The sequence below is a fragment of the Pygocentrus nattereri genome, chromosome 18 (assembly GCF_015220715.1).
Source record: "Pygocentrus nattereri isolate fPygNat1 chromosome 18, fPygNat1.pri, whole genome shotgun sequence".
Classification (NCBI taxonomy): Eukaryota; Metazoa; Chordata; class Actinopteri; order Characiformes; family Serrasalmidae; genus Pygocentrus; species Pygocentrus nattereri.
In genome coordinates, this window is record NC_051228.1 from 28,364,585 (window position 1) to 28,390,439 (window position 25,855).

At 37.7% G+C, this 25,855-nt stretch overlaps 1 protein-coding gene across 7 annotated transcripts in view; it reads left to right on the top strand.

The window, feature by feature from the left end:
- psd3l (pleckstrin and Sec7 domain containing 3, like) overlaps nucleotides 1-25,855 on the top strand; it is a 169,894-nt gene that overhangs the window by 123,599 nt on the left and 20,440 nt on the right. For all 7 annotated transcript variants that reach the window (XM_017697285.2, XM_017697286.2, XM_037547380.1 and 4 more), the window contains 3 exons: nucleotides 7,482-7,525; nucleotides 17,505-17,695; nucleotides 21,439-21,509. In XM_017697285.2, coding sequence (XP_017552774.2) covers nucleotides 7,482-7,525; nucleotides 17,505-17,695; nucleotides 21,439-21,509 — 306 coding nt within the window. The remainder of the gene's footprint in view (nucleotides 1-7,481; nucleotides 7,526-17,504; nucleotides 17,696-21,438; nucleotides 21,510-25,855) is intronic.

Sequence of the window (25,855 nt, forward strand, 5' to 3'; positions counted from 1 at the left end):
CTGCCCTGGTCTGGGCTGAGGCTGAAGTACTGACATACTTTTAAATGATGTTGACTGTGGTATATCTTTCTAAATGAAGTACCGAAAGGGTTTTTCCCTTTTTTATTTTACAGTTGGTAGAGATTTGTGTGACTTTTAGAGAGTAACTTAAAGTAATAAGTAATGAATTACTTTCTTCTAGGAAGCTCAAACTTTACCTTTTGCAAAAAAATAATAATTTGGAATGGATTACTTCAGGCGTTGAGTTCACTACATGACTTTTAAAGTCTTACCCAGTCTTTCATAATCTGTTATCTCAGACTATCTGACTGGTTTTTGCAGATTTTTTCAGATTACTGAAATCCTTACGTATGACAGGATAATGCTGAATCAGTGATTAATTTTTAGACATCCATAATGTAGCTAAATTAAACACGCCAATTACTGTAAACCGTTGTAATGGAGATTCACATTATTTTAGGTAATCCATGTATGTTATACAGAGCAGCTTACAATTGGAATGTAGCATTAATAACTTGCATAAGGACTGTTAATGTGATGTTTCTATCTGGACTGAAAATGAAACCTTCAGTCTTTAGTTTGTTTGGAGCTATGGTGTTGTCTCTGTTTGTATGAGTTGGAAAGAATGAAAATGGACAGTACTAATAACTACATGTGCCAGTGGATGTGTGACTGAACTGCTGAATGCTTGGGTACTGAGATAACATAGTTAACTATAATTTCAGTGTTGGATCAATAATAAAATCTTACTATCCATCAGTGTGATCAGCCACCGATTAGGGGTGTAATAATTTATTGTGGGATCATGATGCCAGCACTAGAAATTTGCATTGTCGTGAGTTGCAGCAACATTATCATGTTTAATCTTTTTTTTTTTTTTTTTATTCAAATTTTGTCCAAAATATTGTGAGGGTATCAAATCATGAACTCGGCATCATGGACTGAATTGTGGGTGGTACATGACATCATACGCTTAGTGCTTTTTACAAAAGCTTTTTGTCTCACTTTTTAAAGCTGTAAGAGCAAAAGCATTTCTTTCTGGTTACTTAGGCTGAGGGTGGAGTTCAGGTTGGAAATGCTTCATTATACATTTCCAGGCTGCTCATGTATGGGATACAGTTAATGTGTATGACCCCACGTCATAACGGAATACAAAAACAAGTGTGTGTGCATGTGTTCACCATCCCCACCATCCCACGCTCCTCTATTCTGCTGTCTTCAGACTCCCACTGCAGACATTAATGAGGCTGCTGCTCAGCATCACAAGAGCCGTGTGCTGTTGCTGTTTGGAATGAAAACGTTGGGTCTCTCCTGAACGCTGGCTCGCACCAGAAGGGGAGGGACCTTATCCTCCCCTCTCCCTCCTTTTTCTCTCCCTCTCTCCTTCTGTGTCTCTTCTATCTCTCCTCTTCTCTCAAACTCCCAGTCACTAATGTGTGGCTTCCAGAGGAACTGTAAGCTCTGAATCAAAACACTGGTGGACGCGATGCTGGCGCTTTGAAGGGAGGAGACGCCTCAAAGAGAGTGTGTGTGTGCGTGCTAGAGCGTGTGCGATCGCTCACACGTTCCGTCAGCTGCTCCTGTGCTCACTCTCTGCTCTCCTGCTCTCCCGCTCTCTCTTTCTGGGCACCAGTAGTCCAGACAGGTGGCTTTTTTCTTCTTTTCTTCCTCCGTGCGTGCGCTTTAGCTGAGGAGATGATTGGTGTGAACAGCGTTCAGGGCACTGGGAAGGTCCGCAGCATGCGGGCCAGCGGCTCGGTCAAGTATGGCAGGGAGGAGTCGGTCAGGCGGCAACCCCAGAACCGCTCCAAGTCCCTAAAAATGTCCAATTCCTCTGAATTCTCCTCCGGACAGTCCAAGAAGGACAAGGTAAAGGAAAAAAAATGCACGTTCCTTTTGCAGCCAATCCAGCCAGCTTTTGCTTTTTGCTTTTGATTTTGATTTTGTAGCTGTGAATGGGTTTGTATTTCTTGCTGTCAGTCACATGTTGCTATATTTAAACATGCTACTTTGATCAATAATGTAGAATGAACAGTCTTTGCACTGCACATATGCTGAAGCTTAATAAGTCAGTAAATTGCCACTTGTTAGTTGGAATGCTGCTCTCACACTGTTGTTCAGTGGTGTAATGCCTGCGGCACTCAGCCCGCTAATTTCACTTTGAACTAAATGCTGCATTTTCCTCTAGTGGGAAGCTTTCTTGGCTTCTTGGAGTGAATTTCGCCTCCTCAGTTAAGGTTAACAGGGAGCGGTGGAGCTTTTCAGTTGATGGATGGCTCAGTGATTCCCTTTACCCATCTATCTAAAGCAGGATGGATTTGTTATTAGCAAGTGATGGTCCGACTTGCTGCTTTTCTAACGGATTGATAAGTCACCTTGCCCTTCTTAACATTTTCTCTCTCTCTCTCTCTATTTCTCTCTATCTCGCGCTCTCTCTCTCTCTCTCTCTCTCTCTCTCTCTCTCTCTCTCTCTCTCTCTCTCTCTCTCTCTCTCTCTCTCTCTCTCTCTCTCTCTCTCTCTCACCCCCTGTCTTTTTTTTGTTTTCTCTTACCTAGTTGTTTGAATTGATTGATGTTGACACCAAACATATGTAATTTTAAGAACTTTGCATGCTCACCTGTTCCCTTACATTCTCTCACTCTCTATGACGCCCCCGCTTGGGCAATTAAAATTCATGTGTCTGGTCCCTAACACCTATATTCCAAATACTGCTGCTTGAAGTACACTTAAAATGAAGCAGGTGTTGATTTGCCAGTTTGTGTTGCTTGTATTGAATTGCTTCGAACCTGTGTAGGTTGCTTCATAGTGGGATATGTATGAATATCATGGTTGTAATTTGAATCTCTGCTTTTAATTTGAATCTATTCAAGACTATTTACACACATTTTAAGCATTTAAGCATTTACATCCTTATGCATTACAAAAGTCTTACTTATTTTATAATCAAAGTTTAACTTAAGCTTGTCTTGTTAGACACATTTTCTGAAGGATGTTCAAATGCACAGGACATCGTATATCCTGTTTTCTTTCCTGCATTGCACTTTCTGCTGGTGGTGAGGTGTGTGTGTGTGTGTGTGTGTGTGTGTGTGTGTGTGTGTGTGTGTGTGTGTGTGTGTGTGTGTGTATATATATGTAATATATATATATATATATATATATATATATATATTTCTCCCATTCTGTAGTAGAGTGCTCTCTTTGTGCGTCACGCAGGATTTTCTTCCTCAGGCTAGGTTGCATCTGCCTTGTCTCTCAGTGCTAATGGTGACCAGAGGAGGGGGCTAAACATGCAACAGTGGACACCAGACAACCACAGTGGCATCTCCTAAGCTGAACCTTTAGAACTTGTAAAGGTCACATTCAACTAATTCGCAGAGTATTTAGGAACTGATAGTCACAGTGTCTAGAATGCAAATGTAGCCATTTTATGTGCCGTCTAAAATGATCAGTGAACCTACACGTGTCTTGTTTTTATGTATGATGCTTATAAATGTACAACTGTCTTGTCTTACAACAGTGTACTTGAACTTTTCTACCACTTATATGTAAAAAATTACTCTCAAAACTGTTTGAGATTGAATCTGGTATCAGGGAGAATGTTTTAATGTAACAGCTTTCTGTGAGGTTGCTTTTAGAAGCATTGAATGCTTTGGACTTCCCATCACTCCTGCTTCGAACAGTACATTTTTACATCAGACTATTCTGAATGACGTTGTTCACCTTAACTATTGAATTATTTTGAAAAAGAAAAAAAATTGAACAATTGAGAAATTGCCCTTTCAGTGTTGCATCATTTGACAACCAAATGGTACTCATCTCCATCTTAGAATATGATACTGCTGTTTTTACGTGGTACATTTTGTCTGTTCAAACTTGTTTTCAAATCTAAAAATAAGTAATTAAGGAACATACCGTGACTCTTGAACATGTCGTTAAATACTCTGTTACACTTTTGCCATATCATCCATCTTTAAAGGGCCTCTGCCCTACATTTGTTCTTTTTGATGTATGTGTGGACTTATGTAAAAATAACAAGCTTTGAAGGTTACTAAACCTTTAAGGTTACACAAAGGTGATTCCACATTTATTCATGTAATTTTGTTGGATTTTTCTGTAATTGTTGTAAAAGGAAATTTAATTATTCTTTCAGCTACAGTGGATGAGCATTCAGGGCATATCTGCTTTTTACGAGCATTTTTGAAAGAGCTGCAGTGATTAGCTGAATAACATTTTATTTGGAGCGATGAAATGATTTAATTATCAGCAGCTGTGCTGTAACAGTTCAAAGACTTTCATTGTCTTATAATGTTATACAGGCATTATGTAATGTTTCCCGTGTTAACAGTAGCTTATGTTGATTAAAGTCAGGACTTTGTAATGCATACTTCATGACCGCAAATGACCACAATGATTGTCTGACCTGAGTGGTGAGAGAGACAAAATAGACTGACAGATGTTCTTTTTTTGTGGCCTTGAATGTAGATGGCTGTTATGTTGCTTCACAACTACATCTGAAAACATTGCATTGTATAGTAGTAGGTCTAAGAGTGGGCAGTATGATGATATGATAACATCAATGTGATAGATTACATCACAGTTATTATAGGGAGCACTTGTGCCTTTAGATCTCTGAACAAATACATGAATCATAAAAACCAATCTACATAAAATAAGCAACCAAAGTACAATAAGTGGTTAATAGCATCTCTGTAGTATCCTGCACTCAGTAACAAGTAGCTGATTGGATGTTATCCCATTGTATTACCATCATATCTCATTAATTTGTACCAAACGATTTTTTAATGCTTATTCTTAAATAATATGTTTATAGTAATAATATTTCTGTAATAAACTTAATATAATAATAATGTTCATTTTTATATTATATATTGCAAATGTTGAGTGGGAAGAAAATATTTTAATTATTGTACTCATAGCCATTTTTAAATGTATGTTTTTATTTGATACATTTTGTCTGTTGAAACTTGTTTTCAGATCTACAAATAAGTCATTTGTATCGTGACTTGTGAACATTATACTTGTGTCATTTCATCCACCTTAAAAGGGCTGTACATTTGTTCTTTTGGGTTTTTGTGTGGATTTATGTGCCAGAAACAGTCTGAATCATTTTTTGCCCGTTCTCCAACAATTATTTAGCCATTTTTTCTAACTCTCTATTCTGATTGGGGGCCTTGTATTATGCACCATTTGATAGCAGTCTGGGCTGAAACACTCCTTATATCTTTAGTGTCAAAGGGTGGAACTAAAATGCTGTAACTGGAATAGGCAAATGTCTGTAAATGCAGTGATAAAGCTTCACACTTTAAAGCAGACTGTTTTTCCAGCCTAGTTTCCATATATGGTCTGTATGTAATGAGAAATCACCAGTATATTTTGAAATCAGCGATGTTAAAATACTATGACAAAAAATTCTTTTTAGGTAAGGAACATTTTAGTGTTCCATTGTGTGGGCCCTTTAATAACTGTGTTTGGTAGTGGAAGGAGATGGTGTAGATGGAAAGTTACGTTTTAAGCCTCTGGCAGGTGATAATATCCAAGCCGGTCTACCTGTGGGCATCTGTGTGATGTAGTGATAAGTTACAGGTCTCTGCTGAAGTTCTGAAAGCTGTGACTGGGGATTTGTGAAGTCTTGCGTCTGACACTGGCTGATAACTAGGTCTCACTCCTCACCCCTGTGCTGATGTTGGGGTTTGTACATTCATACAGCAGCTCCAGAACCTCAGATGAGAAGCATAGCAGATTATGTTCAGAAGGTGAACATCTTAAACAGCTGACAGATGAAAAATGATCTGATTGTTCAGTTACGCGACAGTATTTATTGGATGAAAATATCAAATAAATGTCCACACACTGAGAATTTCAAATGCTCTCTTGTTATTTATTGAAACATTTATGCGGCATTTTGAGCTATATCAAGTAAAACACCCGTGTGAAAAAATGAGGTCATGTAGGAGGAAGTAATGACATCACATAATGTTTTACAGAGTTTCTTAGCTGAGCATAAAAAGTGAAAATGTGAGACAAAAGTTTTTTGTTTTTATCAAACTGTAGCAACAGTCAGTATTAGCTTATGCCAACAACAGCTGCCTATATACAGTACTGTGCAAAAATTCGAGAGCACAACTAAAAATAATATCAGATTTTTTGGTATTTAGTGTGTCAACCCTTCACCTTCATAGTTTACAGACATTGTTTCAGTCTTTCAAAGAAATCTGCAAGATATTTTTCCACACCAAGTTCAGTCTTAGAAGTTGATTGCATTTTTTTCTTCTCATGATCCAGGTAATCCTAAAAACATTCAGTTATATGCAGATTTGGTATCAGGGGTGGTCAGTCCACTGTTCTGAGAACACCAGCAGCCTCTTTTTTGAATTTGCAAATGTTTTTGTTATTTCCTCTTTTCAGTAGTGGCTTCTTGGCAGCTACATGTCATTTACGACTCATAGTGTTGTACTATGTCTTCACACAGTGAAAGGATGGACAGAAACACCTGTGGATATTTTCAGATCTGAAGTGAGATTGGAGCTTGATTTTCTCTCTCAAAGATGAAGCTTTAAGTTCCGTTTGTGATGGTGACAGTTTTGGTGGTCTGCCAAGGTCTTGCACAGTTGTTCTCTGGTCTCTGTTTCTCTATAACTTTTAATTGGTTTTTGAACTTCACTTTTGGAAACTCCTGCTTTGTCATTTTACTTCCCCCTTCTTTATGCAAGTGAATTATCTTCAATCTAAACATTTGAAAACTGATTATGAAAAAAAAAGCAATTTTTGACTGGAAATTAAATAAAGTGGGGCCTCTTACTTTTACACGGTATTCTATGTATTTTAATCCAAAGCCAGCAACAGCTTGAAATTATATTTTCAGTTCTTTCAGGACTGGGAGTTTTATTTAAATCTATCTGCACTGAGGAAATACTGTCTGAATCACATTTCAGAGGTCATCATAGATGCATTAGTGGGGTAACTGCACCACCATGACTAGACTCAAAATCATTAGAGCCTTCTGTCTCACTTCATTTAGCTTTAGCATTTTATTCACCATGCATGCTGTAATAAGGTCGAAGCCTCTGTAAGTGTTCGTTATATCCGTGAAGAAAGAAAAATTCAGAGGTGCATGAGGATTTGTAGAATCATGATTCAAGAGAAAGTAGGTGGGGGAAGCTGCAAGACCAACACACTTGACATCACTCTTCACGGCTGCAGTGTTTGACCAATAACTGTTGATGGCAGGGGCATCAAACATATGCAGTGTCATACCACACCACAGCAATTGAATCATCTTGTGTTTTTTAAACAATTGTTCGGTTGAATAAAGTGCTACATGCTATTTTCCCTCTGGTGAATCATAAAACACTGCATGTATTAAAGTTAAAAAACTATTGTCAATAATGGTAGGAATTTCTGTTGAAAGACTGTGTAGATTGCTATACTGATGTCTTTCTGTGTCTTTTTCTCTCTGCAGGCGTTGTACAACTCTATCAAGAACGAGAAGCTGGAATGGGCAATGTATGTATTTATTCATTAACCGAAGGGCTTCATTCCAAAATTCATTAAACACCTACAGTATTTTGACGAAGTATATTATACAGCTGTTACATACCTCTTTATTCAAAATTTTATAAATAGATAAACAGAGTTTAACTCCTGAAATATTTTTCATCCATATAGTCATATTTGTTTATTCCTGTTTTTAAATCCAGAAAATATACATCAATATAGATCAGGCATAACATTATGACCACCAATGCTCATTGTCCATTTTATCAGCTCCACTTACTATATAGGTGCACTTTGTAGTTCTACAATTACAGACTGTAGTCCATCTGTTTCTCTGCATACTTTATTAGCCCCCTTTTACCCTGTTCTTCAGTGGTAAAGACCCCCATAGACCCTCAAAGAGCAGGTGTTATTTGGGTGGTGGATCATTCTCAGCACTGCAGTAACACTGATGTGGTAGTGGTGTGTTAATGTGTGTTGCGCTGGTCCACTCTATTAGACACTCCTACCCTCGTCCTCTTACTTATCAGTCCACTTACTGTATAGTCCACCTTACCTATCAGTCCACCTTGTAGATGTAAAGTCAGAGATGATAGCTCATCTGCTGCTGCGCAGTTTGTGTTAGCCATCCTCTAGTCCTTCATTAGTGGTCACAGGATGCTGTTGGCTGGATGTTTTTGGTTGGTGGACTATTCTCAGTCCAGCAATGACACCGAGGTGTTTTAAAACTCCAACAGCACTGCTGTGTCTGATCCACTCAGACCAGCACAACACACACTAACACCACCACATCAGTGTCACTGCAGTGCATGAGGTCCTGACCACTGAAGAACAGGATAAAAGCGGGCTAACAAAGTATGTGGAGAAACAGATGGACTACAGTCTGTAACTGTAGAACGACAAAGTGCACCTATATAGTAAGTGGAGCTGATAAAATGTGTGTGTGTGTGTGTGTGTGTGTGTGTGTGTGTGTGTGTGTGTGTGTGTGTGTGTGTGTGTGTATATATATATATATATATAGCCTGCTTGAGATTTTGTGGCTATAACATATGGCGTGCTTTAGTTATATCCAGGCATTTGTTACTTTGTTGACAGTGTAGTTAATTGTGTCTTGGTGGCAGATGAAGAAACAAATTTCAAAACTGAAATTAGTCTAATGATGCTGAGAAATATGAGGCCAATTACTGTACTATATGTTTGGCTTAATCGTTCTGTCTCGGTAAGAACAAAAATCTTTTCACAGCTGTGCATAGTGCAATAAACAATGAATTCTAGCTCATTTAAAACAGCCTTATGATTTAAGATTATACTTATTTCCATGCAATACCTATTTTCTAATTCTAGTTAATGCACTGTGCTGGTATTATATATAGAGTGAGGACTCTGTTGCATTACATCCGTGGAATATATTCTCCATCCACTTTATTTTGAACAACATTTTTCATTTAGATTTAATGCTGTGACCTAGAATGTGTGTATATTAGACTTGGCCTCAGCTAAATGGGAACTCCAGGCCAGCCAGGCCAGAATATAAAGAAGGGTGACGAACTCACAGAAATACACAAGTGTTTGTTTGCGTGTGCTTGTGTATGTGTGTGAAACTGCATGTATGTTCTGAGGCAAATGATTGGATTGGTGACAGTTGAGACAAGAGCCGTAATTAGCATCAGAAAAACATCACATTAGAATGACAGTCTGTCTTTCTGATAACAATGATAAAGTGTGAGGCTGTCCCATTGTGCCTTAGGTAATCTACCAAATTACAGCTTGCAAACGCCAACTCTGCCGCATGCATGGCAGGCCAGTTGTGATTTAAAGAGGCTCTCGCTGCGTGTCATCACCAATATGTTTGGACCATGATTGACATTTACATTTCTCTGAGGTTATTTACCTCATTTGTAGCCTTGAGGGCCCATTTATGCCTGATCCTCAATACATTACACCTTTTTTTTGTGCAGAAATTGCACAAGGATGTTAGGAATACAACGTAAACTATGTGTGATCATTTTTTCCCTTGAGCATAAAGTAGCTGTGTGTTAGCTTCACTGTGTCACTGAAGATTCCAAACAGAAGCCAGATATCAGCTGTTTGTGCAGCCCAGATTTATGAGATGTTTTGCCTGATCTCTCTCACTTTTACACACACAATCATTTTCATCCTTTCTAAATTCCTTAACTGACAAGTTCATTAAAAGTAAATAGAGCTGCTATTGAGTACCTAAATTTTCAATAATTCTATCAATTACTCAATCTGAAATATTCACATATCATCACTAGAAAACAGCAGCATTAATCTTAAAGAAAAAGGTTAGTTTTATTAGTTTACTGTATTTAATGGGTCCATATCATAAAAACCTGTTTTTTCAGCGCTTTTTAAATGTGTTTAATGTAGTGTGAGAACGGTTCGGTTGGTTAAAACCTGTCGGTTTTAACAGGTACCGTTCATTCCCCAGTGCATAACCCATTTTAAAAAGCTGCAGGAAAGGGCTCTTTTGAGTCCATTATTGTTGTTGTTGTTGTTGTTTATTGTTATTATAGTGATATCTCAAAAAACAACTCATTTACCTACATCTCTCCATTCAGCCTACAGTAGTTTAGCCCTGCCCATTCACACTGAAGTTATAAGTAGTGTTTCAGCCCAGACTATCAGAACAGACCTCATTTGCATGTATCAGTATATCATATTATATTTGTGAACAAACTAATTTAAATGCTCAACATGTGTAAATGACTTTAGGTGCATCACAGGGGATTTTATTTTAAAGCCTATCTTAATTCATTTCCATTCACACAGTATGAAATGGCACTTTTTTGGTACAAACGCTGTCACTAAGGTGATACCTCCAAAGGTATGTTTATCGGTGCCTTTTGTCAGTAAACATAATTTTAGTGTATTCTGTTTTTACATTTTTTAAACAAGTGTTTTGCCTTGCTTTCAGGTTTTTATTTAATTTTTTAGTTATGAAAAAATGTATGAAAATAAATAAAAGTTATATAAAATGTACAAATACGCACTCACTGAAAAAGTGAGTGTAGCGAACCTTTTGAAACCAATTTAAAGGACACAAATGAACTTCATCTTCCTTTGAGGGTACATTTTCAGTGTGTATAACATGGGAGGCAAACGTACCTATGTATTACCATTTTTATGACAGTTTTTCTCCCCTTTTCAATCCTAATCAGTATCCCTCCCCTCTGTCACACAATGTTACCCGCCTGGGAGAGTGAAAGCTAACTCATGCTTGCTCTGAGACACATGAAGCAGCACCGCATCCTCTTAAATTACCTTTGATGCAGCACCACTGAACAGCTCAATACACTTTGAGGAGAACAGTGTTAGTTCTGTTACATCAGCTAATAGTTGTCTAGCATTGCGCTAAGTTATAAGGGGAGTGGGAAGGCCATCCCACCCAATTAGAGAGAGAGACCGCTTAAGCTCTCTTGTACTCTCGGTCATGGATTACTGTGGCATCGCCGATCTACTGAAGATAAGACCAACTCTTAGGCAGCTGTGTGACAGACAGATAGATCAGTCATAAGTCATAAGTCTTCATAAGAAGTGAGAAAGCATAACGTAATAAAGGCTTATTCCAAAGTCAGTTTGGCATATACAATGTCATTCAAAGGTGATTGTCTACTGGCATATTATTACTCATTGTTTATTTGCTTGTTGGATCACCTTTAAAACTACAACTAAGCTGCATGAGCTGCTTTCGTCAAGCCAAACTAGAGAATGCCCTGTGACATCTGTGAAGTCTGTGGTGCTGAAGTTTTGATCAAGATGCAAATTAAATCCCTTTATTTGAATGCTTGGTTTTGATTGATTGTTTGAAGCTTGATTTGTTATTTGTTGACACTATTTTTAGGGTGATGACCCTGTGTTATACACACAGTGGACATTCACTCAAGTTAAGTACTTTGTCTTAGTCGCTACTTATTCAGTATTTTGTTGGAGGTTGATTTCCCAAAGTTCCACAGCACCAGCACAGAGTGAGTGACCTCACTCCAGCTTCTCAGACCTCCTGCTAACCCCATCCAGACTGTAGCATCTGGTGAAACCGTTCTCAGGGACAGCTGCTTGTGTTTTAATAAGAATCTGTGTGTGCACAGTGTGCTGGAGTGCCACAAATCCAAGTCCCCCACCTACTGTGTGTACCGAGACGGGGGACAAAAAGGACAGAAGACAGCTTTTTACAGTACAGTTCAAACAGCAATCTGACCTCCACATCATAGACACCAAAACATGTTTGGTGTCCAAATTTTGCTCCTTTAGTTTTTTAATGGAGCTGCAAGGCTTACGTTGCAAATGAGCACAAGTAGCCAGTAGTCGGATCTTTTCTATAAGATTATTATGTCATCAGTTTAGAAAAGCTGTATGTTACAGGGAGCTATAAAAATGATCAAAACGTCCCCTTACAGCTGAACACAGAGGGCAGCCATTTTAGACAAGTGTTGTGCTGAATTCCATCTGCATCCTGTACCACATAAACACGAATGCACAACCGCAGTGAAGATCTGGATGCAGTTTACGCAGGTTTAGGTTTTGAGGATGTATTTAGAGAAAAGATTTGGGTGACTATTGACTTATGCAACGTCAGCCATGCAGTTCAAGGTAAATCTAAAATTTTCATGCTAAATATGTCTTAACCAATCACCTAGATCTAGAGGATGTGGGAAACTGAAGGATGAGATTTTTTTGGAGAACCGTTCCTTTAAGGTATGATAAAATAAAGGAATGTCAAATTTGATCATTTTTGTTGATCCATACATTGTGAATGTTTACACAATGTAAAAAATGGTGTACAGTAAATAAGTCTATGAAATCCCCATATTCTATGTTCAAGGTTCTTAAGACACTTAAAAATGCTTTTTACCAGACTGTGCGCTAAACGCATTGACATCCCTCTTAACTCCGCATACAAGAAAGTCTCTTATTGCCCTACACAAGGCAGGATGCTCTCATTTTTTTCTTGAAATAAATGCAGCTGAGAACATGCCAGCTGGCTAGAAGTCCAGAGCCAGAGGATGCTTATTTGGATTCCACCTAGTGTTAAGATTGATACTGTCACCTCTGATTACTGTGCTAGGATACCTGAACAGTTAATCAATTAATTTTACAGTTTTTAGTTATTTTGATTATCAAGTTTATTTCATTTTATTAAGTATTCTTTCCAGCCCTCCTCACAGGCTTACCTGACCTTTCTGACTTCCGCTTGTGCTGTGCTTGTAGTTTTGATCCTTTTTCCCCCCTTCGCAGTTAGCATATGTTAACAGAATATGGCCAGCATATGAAAGAGGCAGCTAATTCCCCAGCATGTTGCGGGAGTGTAGGTGTAAAAGGATCACTGACAGTGCTCTTACTCACTGTCCTCATGCTTTTTGGCCCCATTCTTCACTTTCCAGGCGGAATCATCCTTTGGCATAGCAATGTCTGCCTCTCGGGGACCAAGAACAGGTGCTAGTCCCATCCAATTATGGCAATTTATTGCCTTGTTCTCTTTGTACGTTGATTAAATAACTCATCTCCGTAAATGCTGCTCACTTTCTGCTGCTGTAGAAATTCCTGTGGAATACTCGATGAGATGAGTTATGGCTGAATTGGCCCATATGGTCACACAGCATCAGTGAAAGTTGCAGACACAGCACATCTTTATGGAGTAATTGAAGTCATTGCGTGTCTGCCTGCTTTGGTTTGGGGAACCTTATTTTAGCATGTTTGACAGGTATGTGGATTTTTTGGTATGATTTACTCCATAGTGTCACATTCACAAGAAAGAAGGACAGACAGTGTCTCAGGGGATTTACAGATTTTTGTGGGAATATGAATGACAGACACGCTAAACCTTCAGTTTAGATACACATTCAGCCATCTGTTCCCAGTCAGTCATCTAAGAGACATGCAGTGCATTTGTCCTTAAGACTGCACTCTGAAACTGAATAACACTTATAACCGCAGCCTTGGCAGATGTAGACTCATGAAGAACATTGTTAGACAATTCTCATGACTGAACATGCTAATGGTGTTTTTCCACCACAGATTCAAGAACAAGAATCCAAACGGGAACCAACAGAACATAGTTGTGATTTTAATAATTCTTTACCTGTATAATTATTCTGTATAATAATTCACATCTGTATAATTTATCTTTTTATCTAATTTGGCCTGTTAGCTACTTTACTGGCTAATCAGCTGTGCTAATTAGCTGAGCTTATTGGCTGGTGTTTAACAACATACTGCGCCGTTCTGTGCACACTCACAAATATTTGTAAGGTTCAATACATACGTTTTTGTCTGTCATGTGAAACTATGAGCAAAAGCATTTGCTCTGTGAAGGCCAGCATATATGCTAACGGCATTGGCATTTGTTTCCTAACTAGCTTATGTCATCTTAATGAATTCTTTTCCAAGTAAGAATTCTGAAGATAGCAATTAATACACAAAGATACCATTGTGGTTCATATTCTAGTGCATATATACTGGTGATGTAATAGTGCTTGGTGCCTGTATCTTCTCCTAGAAGGGTAAAGAATGTACTAAATTTTCATTGGCTTCAGCTGCAAGTGGTAACAAAGACAGAGAATGACCTCAAGTGCCATTAGGTTCTGTTGGTACCAATCTTGAGCATGTAACAAAATAAAATGTGCTTATTAATTCCATTTGTAATTTGTGCACATTCACTCTGATGTATCCAACAATAAAGGCAGCACTATGCTTCTGTTATAGTGATAGAAAACAGTAGCAAACAGAAAACTCCAGTTATACTTGCTGATCCATTTCACTGTGGCCAATGTGGAAATGCACGCTCTGTAACTCCTCTACAGGGAAATTTAAATGAGTGACCAAAGTCTTTAAATGCATCTCTAGCAAAATGTTTGGTTTTGATGTCTGAATTATACTGCTGTCAACCATCTTCATGTAATAGAAGCAAAAATGTAACCAATGTCAGTTTTTCTTTAACAGTTCTTTACTTACACAAAATTGATATGATGGATTTTAAAACTGAATGAGAGTCAGTTATGAAATTTCTAAACACAAATGAACATCAGAAACTTGCAAAGTTTTAAATGATATAAATATTGTAGCTGCTGGTTTCTGTTATTTGGTACTTGGTTATTTTTGCGTTTAAATAAGTTCCCTTGGGTTAGTAGTTAGTATCAACTTTAGATATTTGGTGTACTTTAACCGTAACGATGTATTGTGTTAAAGTTAACCAGTTCAACTTCTTTTACTGTTATTAATGTGAGGAATCCATTACTCTTAGCATCTCTTCATTACTGTATAAAATAAGCTGCTTTATTGTTGCAGGGCTGTGGAGGAACAATATAACAACAAGTTGCTTTATGTCCTTTTTGTCGTAGCTAATGATAAATTCCTATAGCACAGCATTGTCTGATTCTATTGGCCAACTGATATATTGGTCCGGCCATAAACCATAATAATAGACCAAGAAAGAGCATCTAAGAGCAGCAATAAAGGGCAGCTTTATCTCTTCAGATGTCCCTGTGTTGATATGGAGGAAGAGTTAGCCATATTAAAAGGGTGTATGTGTTAGTGGACCAACGCTCAGGGAGATACCGATATTGATCGTGATAAGGCTGGCCAGAGCGAGATGGAGATGCTGAATGACTGGGCAGTTTTTCATGATACAAACGGCCTCCCACACTCAGCAGCCCACATGGGCACCAACTCATCATGTTCACCGTCCTTCAAATACATGTATGAGATATTGGAGATTCTTAAAAACCTTGGCTGTTTCTATGAGATGGTTTATTGTACTTCAGAGCAGTTTTTTCCACAGACGTTACCACAAGAGGAGATCACAGGTTAAAATATATTTGGGATAGCTTTTAGGCGTCAGCATGACTGTTGTATTTCGAGAAGCCCCAGTCTTCTGTAAAATTCTATTCAACTTGTATTACCCTGGAAAAGCTACCTTTGTTGTGAAAATGTGTAGTAACCAATTTATATTGTCAGATTCTGACAGTTATTTCAAATACATTTCTTGAATTTTAGCTTTTCTCTCAGTTTTGCTTTTTTTTAATGTCCCCATTCAACAACCTTTATTCTTACACATTATTATATACCCCCTTTATTGTTAAAATTGCTGCTCTCTACCATCCTCCATATTTCTGTCAAAGCTTACCACAGAGCATTGGGCTTCACTATATTTGTGCATAATCCATGGCAAATCATATTTCTGTAGTCCTCAGAGTCTCTGGAGGGAAAGCACACAGGTCTCAGAAGGCTGAATTTGGCAGTGTAAGAGATAATCAGCAGTGTTTCAGAACATTTGGTGCTCAGATTTTGAGCTCAATTTTGTGCCCATGCTTCAGCTTTTGTTGCTATGCCCAGTAGCTGCAGCTTGACAGGAGGGCATGAGCAAAACACCTCCCAATACGGTCATGAAGAGGAGAATCAACTGGCCAGAATTCAGCCGCAGATTAAACTGGGTGGGGAAAAAGTACAGATAATCTTTTTCTACAGTTACTTATAAAAGCCGTGCCCTTACCTGCCACAGAGTAGAAGTAGGTTTGCACCATATGAACCAAATTTTTTGCGATAGTGCTGTAAATTACAATTATTATTTAAATTGCATATATAATTTAAGTAAAAATAGTGAGCATATTTAATATACAGTATATTAAATGTGCTCACACTGTGAAAAACAGAATTTTCACTATCCAGTCCTTATATGGAAACTAAGCAGAGGAAACAGCCTGCTTTAAAGTCACTGTTAAATTTAAATATATCATATACATTTATCATGTCTGCAGGCAGTTAACCCCACCCATTCACGCTGATGATGGTGTCTGTGTGTGTGTCTGTGTGTGTGTATGTATGTGTGTGTGAAGTGTTTCAGCCTTGACTGCTTTTGAAGGCTTTATAATACAGGGCAGCCAATCTGAACAGATTTCATCTTGAAGGCACAGTTTCAAAAACAGCATATTTAATTCTGAAGAACAAAAAAGAGGTTAGAAAAAGGTGATGTAAAATCAGCTATGACAAACATCACAAGTGAACCTCAGGGTGAAAACTAAAGTATAAGAAAATGGTAGGATCTGTACTTTTTAAAAATATTAGCAAATCCTTGATATGATAAATTTCAATAGCATGATATTATTCAAATATTTTACAGTATCACGGCATCACACAGTATTTAAGTTAGCATTTAATAAAGTCAGTAAACTACGTTTTCCTAAATATTTCTACTCTGTGTTGATTTGTTTTTTACCCCAAAGGAAGCCTTAATATCGTAACTGTTAACCTATCAGAAACCACATTTCCAAGAAAGGAAATTTACTGTTTTTTTTCATTTGTATGTCTTTTAGACTGAAACAGCCTGAAGCATTTGGTACATTACCATTTGGCAACAGGAAAACTGGTATTTTATGAGCATTATACTCCATCAGTTATCGTTACAGTTCTTCAGTGATCATCAAATATTGCTAAAATTGAAATGCAGTGTCATGATATATAAATATCAGTGCATACTGGTACAGACTATGCATTATCCATCGCCAAGATTGCACTACTGATTTCTTTGTTGGGTCAGTGGATGTGAACGCCGTGATTCATTCAAACACAAAGAAACTCAGAAGTACATTTGGTGATTAGTTAAAAGGCTTCTTTGCGTATTAGAGCCTTCCATTATGGCAGTTTTGCGAAGGCCAGTTTTGTGGAAAAAAAGAATGAAGAGGTGCCAGAAGAAAAAAATCTACTTGACTACTGGAGTGCAGAGCATCAATTAGTATGTACCTAAAAGATATAAATAAATAGAGAAGGGCTACTCTGAGAGTTTGATAGTCTCCACTGTGCTTTAAATACGATTATGCTTTGTCACACACTGGGGTCCAAATGTAGCAAAACCAAACTGTGTCTTTGCTTAAGATATACCATTGTTTTTGCAGGGTGAGATTAATTTAGGGAAGATAGAAAGTTGATTAGAGAGAGAGAAATATAACTGTGTCCTTTTGCCTTTGTTTTTTAGTGATGGAGATGAGTTGAAGAAATCACTGTCTGAACTTGCAGACAAGGCGGACAATGCCCACACGAAGAGCATCAGCAGGATCAGTAGTGGCAGCAACCCTTTCCTGGACATCGCCCATGACCCCAATGCTGCTGTGTACAAAACAGGATTTCTGGCCCGCAAAATCCACGCTGATATGGATGGAAAGAAAAGTAAGGCTTGTTGTCTGTTAATCAAATTTGTGAGCATTGCATTTGATCATTTTTTTATCCATTTTTCAAGTTAGGCTCAGTCTCTCTCAAATATAGCACATTTATTGGATTTGTATTTGGTGTGCATGTGCATTAATGTGTCACATAGCCCTAAAAACATCTTTTGTTCTATAAAAATTGTTACTAACAAGATGTATTAGAACGCTGTTAGCATTGGTTAATAAACAAAGACTCTAACCCTGCATGCTTTTCTATATAAACATCTAACTAAATCCAGCCAGCCAGAGCTGAAATTGGCTATATATAGGAGTAAAGGCGAAAAGGAAAAGGTCATTAAAATAATTGCAGTGCAATGTGTGCTGGCACCAAGAACAGGTTGAATGCAGCACTGCTAGCAACCAGACATGAATGGATGGGATTTGGCTTTAGTGCCTCGTATTTCACGTCCACTTATCTCCCCCCGTCTAATGAGTTTCACCACACGCCAGAGGAGGGGGAAAAAGTTGCTGACTGGCTAGTGGTCTGCTTATTTCTGCTAAAAAGGCCAAGGATTAAAGCTCATCTCTGAAGTATGTGGCAATGGCATTTATGTACACAAAGGAGATACTTTCCTTCTCCCTATATGATAACATGACAGCTTATTGACTGATATGGTCTAAAACTACCTATGGTATCATAGGAAAGATCACAAAGGCTATAAATTCATTTGAAAATCTGACTGACAGGTGGTCTTTTCACCTTACTGACCCATCACTTGGTCAGTAAAAAATCTAAATTCAGTAGATCACCCAAGACGTGTTTGGTGTCTGAAGTTTGCTTCTATTTTTTTGTACATTGGCTACAAGGCTAATGTAGTTAACAGGCATGTGACGATTCACAGGATTCATAATTGGGATGCCTGAAAATCGACCTTATTAGCATTTATTAGAGCATTTAAGCAAAGTGTAAGTTAATATGTGCGTACAAGAAATGTGATATTTATTTTCACGTACTGTGAAATGTTGCTTTGGACTTGCTTATTCAATTTGTATAATACTTTATTTGTTACAGTCTGCTGAAAGTAGTGTCACATCTACCAACAAGTAGCTGAAGCTCATGACCACCAGTTAGCATCTTGTACACCGTGTTCTTAAATCATCACTAGCCGTTCTTTCTAATTTTCACCTTTATTCATTTACTCCCTTTGTCATTCTTATTTGGTTAGTTGAACAATGTATACAGTGAAAGATTGTGCTTAATTATGGGCCACCTGAACAGAGCATCCTGCCACATGAAAAGATTGAGCATCGAGTTTCAGTCTGGCAAAGTATGCTGGGGAATATGCAAATGATACAAAGAAACTCTGTTATTTGAGAAGTGTCTATATGCCAGTTTTGGATAGTTTGCTTTCTAAGAAAAAAAAACCTGGAGAACCAATGGATGTTAAGTGTGACATGTCATATGTTCAGAATATAGTTATCATTATAGGTTCTTAAATAATAATATAAACTATTCCAGTTGGTGATATGATATTTATAATACTAGCAGGGAAAGTGGGTAAGGGCAAGTAGTGTAAGGCTCTGTAATCATCATAAGAGGTAGTTCCTAACTGAATTTGGATCACAGTTATATTGTTTATATATAATCATTTTGCAGTCATCTAAATCTACATTACAAGCTTAATTTTTGCGCATATCTCTAACAGTATCTTGTGAAAGACTTGCGTGTGATTTCCCAATGTACTGTTAATTATAAAAATGGGCAAATTGCACATTACAGTTGAAAAGCCTAAAATTTGTCTGCACTTTGTCTATGCTTATATATAACAATATGTAATATATGATCAGAAATCATATAAACCGGTCTATTTGAGATTAATTTACAACTTAATTCAGTTCGAGTCAAATGTGTGATGATTTATGATGCACAATGCTAACTGGTGACAATAGACTTCCATTAATTGCTAGATATATTTACCTCATTGCTCAAATGCAAAACTAGAGGCAAACCTCAGGTACCAAACATGTCTAGGCTGAGGGACTACATTTGAGTTAAAAGAAAAACTGCAAATTTGATTATTTGCTGAACTATCACTATCACTGGCCAGCACCTAATGGTTTATGATGTTTTTAAGTAGAAAAAAGCTGGCATCACTCAGGTGCAAGTCTCTAGGGCCCTGAATTAGAAAACATTTAGAAACCTTCCTAGAATAAGAGTGCTGATCCTGAAAACGCCCTGTTTTTCAGATTGTATATTTTCAGCAATCGAGAAAGACAAGATCAGAAACTGATCCTTGATCAGCAGCAGTTGCTCCACTAATGCATTTCCAAATGTGATTGAAGAGGTGGTGATTAGTGAGATGAGTCTGTGGCGCCATCCCAGGTACAGAGATGCCTGTAATACTCTCAGTGCCAGCGAGGTTAATGCCACCCATGGGGCCTGTGGACCTTTATTATAGTAGAGTTAAAAACAGCAGGGCTTATGTGTGCCTTTGCTGCATTCTGATCCAACCAGTCATATGATGCAAGAATGCAGGCCAGTGTCCTCACCACAAGGCATAACCAAGAGGCACACTTCTACGAACTGAGTGAGGAACAGGGGAAAATTAGGGTTTTCTGAAACAGGGACAAATGAGGACAGAAGGATTTGGATGACTCCCAAAGCCTCTTTAGCATGCTTGTAAACTTGATCTACTGAAGCACTTACTGTGAGATAGATTAAACAGTAATGCACAAAATGAAAAAGTGAAATTGAAATGATTAAATCATAGAGCTCTCATGATGTATTAAGTAAACTCGATTGCTACAATACATTGTTAAAAGTTTATCTTTTATTACTTGGCAAATATAGTCAAGCCATTTTCATGATGTTATGTTCGTCTACTGGTCTGACGGACACCTGTGTGTGCATTTTTATGGTGGTGTTTTTATATGTATACTGATACCAGAGAGGCCAGATACCGCCCTTCATTTATTAAAAATCCTCTCAAAACGTTTACTAAGTTATTCATTTGTCAGAAGATATTTCTGAGTAGATTATATAGTAGTTATTGCATAAGGAAGATGACACTTTAGGACCCCTAACAACCATACTAGACCTGGTCGGCCATAATATCAAGCTCTGCTCTTGATTCAGATTGGCTGGTGTTCTCAGAACAGTGGACTGGCCACCAAAAAGTCCAAACCTTAACATTGATGAATGTGATGACTTGATTGTGAGGAGCAGAAAATGTAACCAGCTTTTAAGACTAAACTTTGGGGCTCTGAAAAAATATCCTTTCTTTGAAAAACTGAAAGCAAGCCTCCTCAAAAGAATGAAACTATAATCAAGGCTATACAAAGTACTGAATGGTGCGATAATGATTTGATAATGTTTATTTGTAATTTCTTGTAATTTGAATGTATTATATTCTTAGACAATAGAAGTGTGTAATAAAACATCTGGCCATTTACATAGTTAACGCTGTTTAGTGGCCGTTTTGACTGGAAATTAAAGAAGTGGTGGTCTCTAACTTTTGCACAGGACCATTCATTTTAATGAAATGCCTTTTTAAAGTTTTTTATTTTCGTTATTTGGCCTGTATTAAGAACTCACTTCTCGAATGAAGAGTATATACTAAGTTATAATATAAGCTAAGCTAATATAATCGATAGTCATAGCCTAACTAAATTTTAGTTAGTATTGCTGCTAGATGCATTGCAGACACAATAACCTGTGCCTATAAATGTATAATCAGATTTTTTTTTTTTCCTTATCTGCTTCAGCACCAAGAGGAAAGAGGGGCTGGAAGACTTTTTATGCTGTTCTGAAAGGCATGATCCTCTATTTACAAAAGGTACAGTTCCCATTGTCTCTGCTTTCAGAGAGTTACTGTTTGTAAACCACATTCCATTAAATCTTTATAAAGTATAGTAGGAGATTCATTTGTTGTATTAATGTAATTGACCCTCTTTTTTTCTTTTTTATGTTGCACTGACCTTCTCTATAAATGATTAATGTAGCCGACATTAAAAATTTTGATTGTGGCTGTGGTGCGGAGAGATGATAATCAGTCATTCTTTGCCAGCCGATGTCTATGCTTGCACAGCGCTGTGTAACTGCTGTTAAATATGGCTCTGCAGCACTTCATTCATTTGCATACACATCAACATGTGGAACATTCAACATGTTTCATTTAGAATTATTAATGTTTTCAGAATAATAGACGTTGATGCTTGCATTCCATTATAAATTTAATTTACTCGTTAACAACTGTGGAGCAAGGCTGTGTTTTTCTCTGCTGAAACATTTACAATAAATAGAAAGCAGTCATTCACATGTTCCTGTGAGAAAGATGAACAGCAGCACAAAACCATTAGTTGAGAATTGAACTCTAGCAGCTGATTGAGGTTGTGTGGGTTTGTTTTTTTGGCTTTGATGGCCACAGTCAGTACCTGTATCTGAGACCTGATTATTAGAATGCAGAAGTTTTTCCAAATAAATGGCTGGTATGTTGTTAGGATTTCTGCTAGACTATTCTTTGCAAATAAAGACCTACTTTAAAATACAGAAAGAATTTTGTTTACATGTGATTGTAGTTCCTCTTTCTAGCTAACAGTACTAAGACTCACACATAGAGAGATGGCAGTTTAGCTGTTAAGAGAATTGGCCTGAACACTTGGATATTCGTTTGTTATTCTTTGTTTCTTTATTTAATATTTGGAAACTTTGGAAGCCACAGAAATTGCTGTCAAAACTACAATACATTTCTTCAGAATAGCACTTTAGATAAAATAGTGATTGTTAATAAATAGATATTGTTCAAAAATATATACATTATAGCTAGTTTAACTGATTTCATGCCCAACTATCCATGTCATCTCACCTCAGAGTGCACCAAACTCTACCACTTTGGATGTGGAAGCTTTAAGAGCAAAGATGCCTAAGAAATCACACTGAAAGTTAACAGACGGAAAGACTCAAAGACCCTCAGTGAAGACCTAATGATTTCTTTAAAATAAAAAAATACATATGTCATTTTTATCTTATTTCATTTCATATGATCATCATGCCTGTTGCATTTCAGCCCTGCACATATTGTAGAGCGGCGGCACGGTGGCATGGTGGGTAGCGCTGTCGCCTCACAGTAAGGAGGGCCTGGGTTCGATTCCCCGGCCGGGCGGTCCTCTCTGTGTGGAGTTTGCATGTTCTCCCCGTGTCTGCGTGGGTTTCCTCCGGGTTCTCCGGTTTCCTCCCACAGTCCAAAGACATGCAGTCAGGCCAATTGGACATGCTAAATTGCCCCTAGGTGTGAGAGTGTGAGTGACTGTCTGTGTCTGTCTGTCTGCCCTGCGATGGACTGGCGACCTGTCCAGGGTGTATCCTGCCTTCTGCCCGAAGACTGCTGGGATAGGCTCCAGCTCCCCCCGCGACCCTGACGGAGAAGCGGCTTAGATAATGGATGGATGGATGGATGGATGGACATATTGTAGAAATTAAGAAAATTTAGAGTTAAGTGTTAAGTTCTTAAAACACTCAACAAGAAGTTATCCCTTCACTTTTTTTCTTCTGTGATATCTGGGTAGATACAGCCAAGCAGGCTTTCCCTCTGGTTTGTGTTTCAGGACCTGGTCTAAAAGCTTATTATGTTTGACTAATCACTAACATGAGTTGGAACTGACAGAGGAGTCAACCATCACAATTTACAGTGGTTGGAAGATTTAGTGAGAAATTGTCACTCAAAGTCTTCTGTAACTCAGAAGTAACTGAGATGAATTCTATGTTTGAGCTAAAATATATGTAATATTATGTAGAATTAAGACATTTTAACACAAAATATTCAAAATCAAATCTTGAAAAACGTATATCGTGCCAGAAAATATATAATGATATGCATTACTATTAACTAACTTTTAACTAACTAAAAGTTTAAAAAATAATGCACTGTAGATTTTCTTTTTTCCTCTTTTTCCAGGTGCTGGTGAAACTTACACACTTAAAGATAATTCTTTTGTTAAAACAGTGGTTCTATATAGAACATGACACTTGAACACTCAAAGAACCATCTGCATGCTAAAAAGGTTCTTTTCATTGTGAGATGGATTTTCAGACTGATTGAGGATATGTTGTATATGGTTCTATATTGAACATATATAACATCAAAAAGGGTTCTTCTTTTGTTACTGGCATCATAACAGTTGCAAACCCTTTTTTGGTGCTATAGAACCATTTTCAAGAGGGTTCTGTGTAGAACCATATACAACATTTTCTCTATCAGTCTGCATAACCATTTCACCACACAAAAAACCTTTTAAAAATGCAGATGGCATTAAAATTGAAACCAACTAGAAATGCAAACACACACGCTGCCTGTTTCCTAGGAATCCGTTTGTGGCTCTTTTAATGTGAAATGCAGATTGACATTTGCATGCAGAAACGCTAGTACAAGTTCTTTTGCCTAAAGTTTGTCTTCTTTAATGCCAAGCTTATTCTAGATTGGTTAATGCATTTTAAACTACTGTATTTAAGTAGATACTTTCAAAACTTTACAATTGGGTTTCTATATTTTCCTCCTTACTGTGGGACTCTATGAGTTTGTCTTTTTTTTCCCTTCTTAATTTCTGTTCTTATCAGCTCCAGAGCTGTGGTGTCATATGGCAGGCACAGCCGTGAGTGGATTGCTAGGAAACAGGCAGTGTTAGTGCCTACGTTTGGACTTGCGACTGATTTCAGTGCCAGCCGTAGCTCTCTACGACAGTGTCAGTCATGGAACGTCGTGCCTGTTATAATAACGGAGGAGTAGCAATCATGCTAAATTAATCTTAGTGGCTCATCAGCTGAGCAGGAAAAGTGAAGGATCGTTTTGAATTTTAATTTGAAATGGACCTTGTGACTTTCTGTGGAGGCGGCAGGGTCACAGTCTTGACTCGCACTTATCAGAACACCACACAGATTTACTTATTCTGTCAATCACTTCCGTCTGTCCTCGACAGCGCCTTACTGCGTGCCTCTGAGGTTTATGTATCATAGTCTTTCAAATGTGGAAAGGATTCAAGAGATGATGTTTTATCTGATCTTTCAGCTCACTCTCTCACTCTCTGTCTCTCTTTCTCTCCCTTCTCACTGTCTCTCTCTCTCTCTCTGTCTCTCTCTCTGCTCTTTTCTAACTTCATAGTCTTTAATCATGAAAGTTATTCACTAAGAGGTTGGTCTGTTGAAATGAATATTCACTGTAAATAGTATGACTGCCACATCTTATATAATCACCTTAGTACAATTATTTAAGCAGACCACAAGTTATACCACAAGTTATTTTCCAGTTGTTAGCCGTTAAATGTTTATTACATGCTGAAGCTATTACAGATATAGCAGAATTTAATTAGCTGCAGTTTTTCTTCATCAGTGCAAGACAAATGCATGTAAATAAATGCATGAAATACATGTTGAGACACACATTACCTGAAACTTCTAACTTCTGACATGGTTAGAAGGCAGAGGGGAGAAATATTTTTTTGTTCAAGCTTGAGCTTCATTGACTAATGTGGTACAAATGAACTCATTACAGTAGTGTAATCACATTTTCCTGTAATAGTGTTCAGTAACCCAGTAAGGTCTTGTAATCACATTACAGGTATGAAATTAATAATTATTTAATTATTTTGATTATTGGTATCTCTAACAGAACAAGCTTAATGGTGCACAATGCATTTAAAACAAACTTCCTCCTTGCACTTAATTTGCACACATATGGGCTGCCTGCGACAGCTGACTGTGCAGCTTTAATTATGATTACGAGTGCCGTGAGCACGGAAAGCACTGTGAAGTCAATATCGATGAATAACATTAATAAGCCTCAGCTAAAAAGAAATGACCAGCTCTGCAAGCTTTCTTCTATTCCTAAACATTCCTTTCTTCTATTCCTAAACATTTAGATCTAACAGTGTTTCAAACTGTGCTGAAAGCTGCTTAAATAGGAATGTTTTCAGCCCATGTTTAAAAGTATCTAATGTCGGGGCTCTTCTAATGCTCCTGTCAGCTGTTTTTATTTAAGAGCAACATAGTAGCTAAATGGCACTTCTCCATGTTTAGTCTTTTTACCTTTGACAGGACAAACTGACTAGTTCCTAATGATCTGAGAGTTCAACTTAGCTCATATCACTGCAATATATCAGATAAATAAGCTGCTCCTACACCATTAAGCTA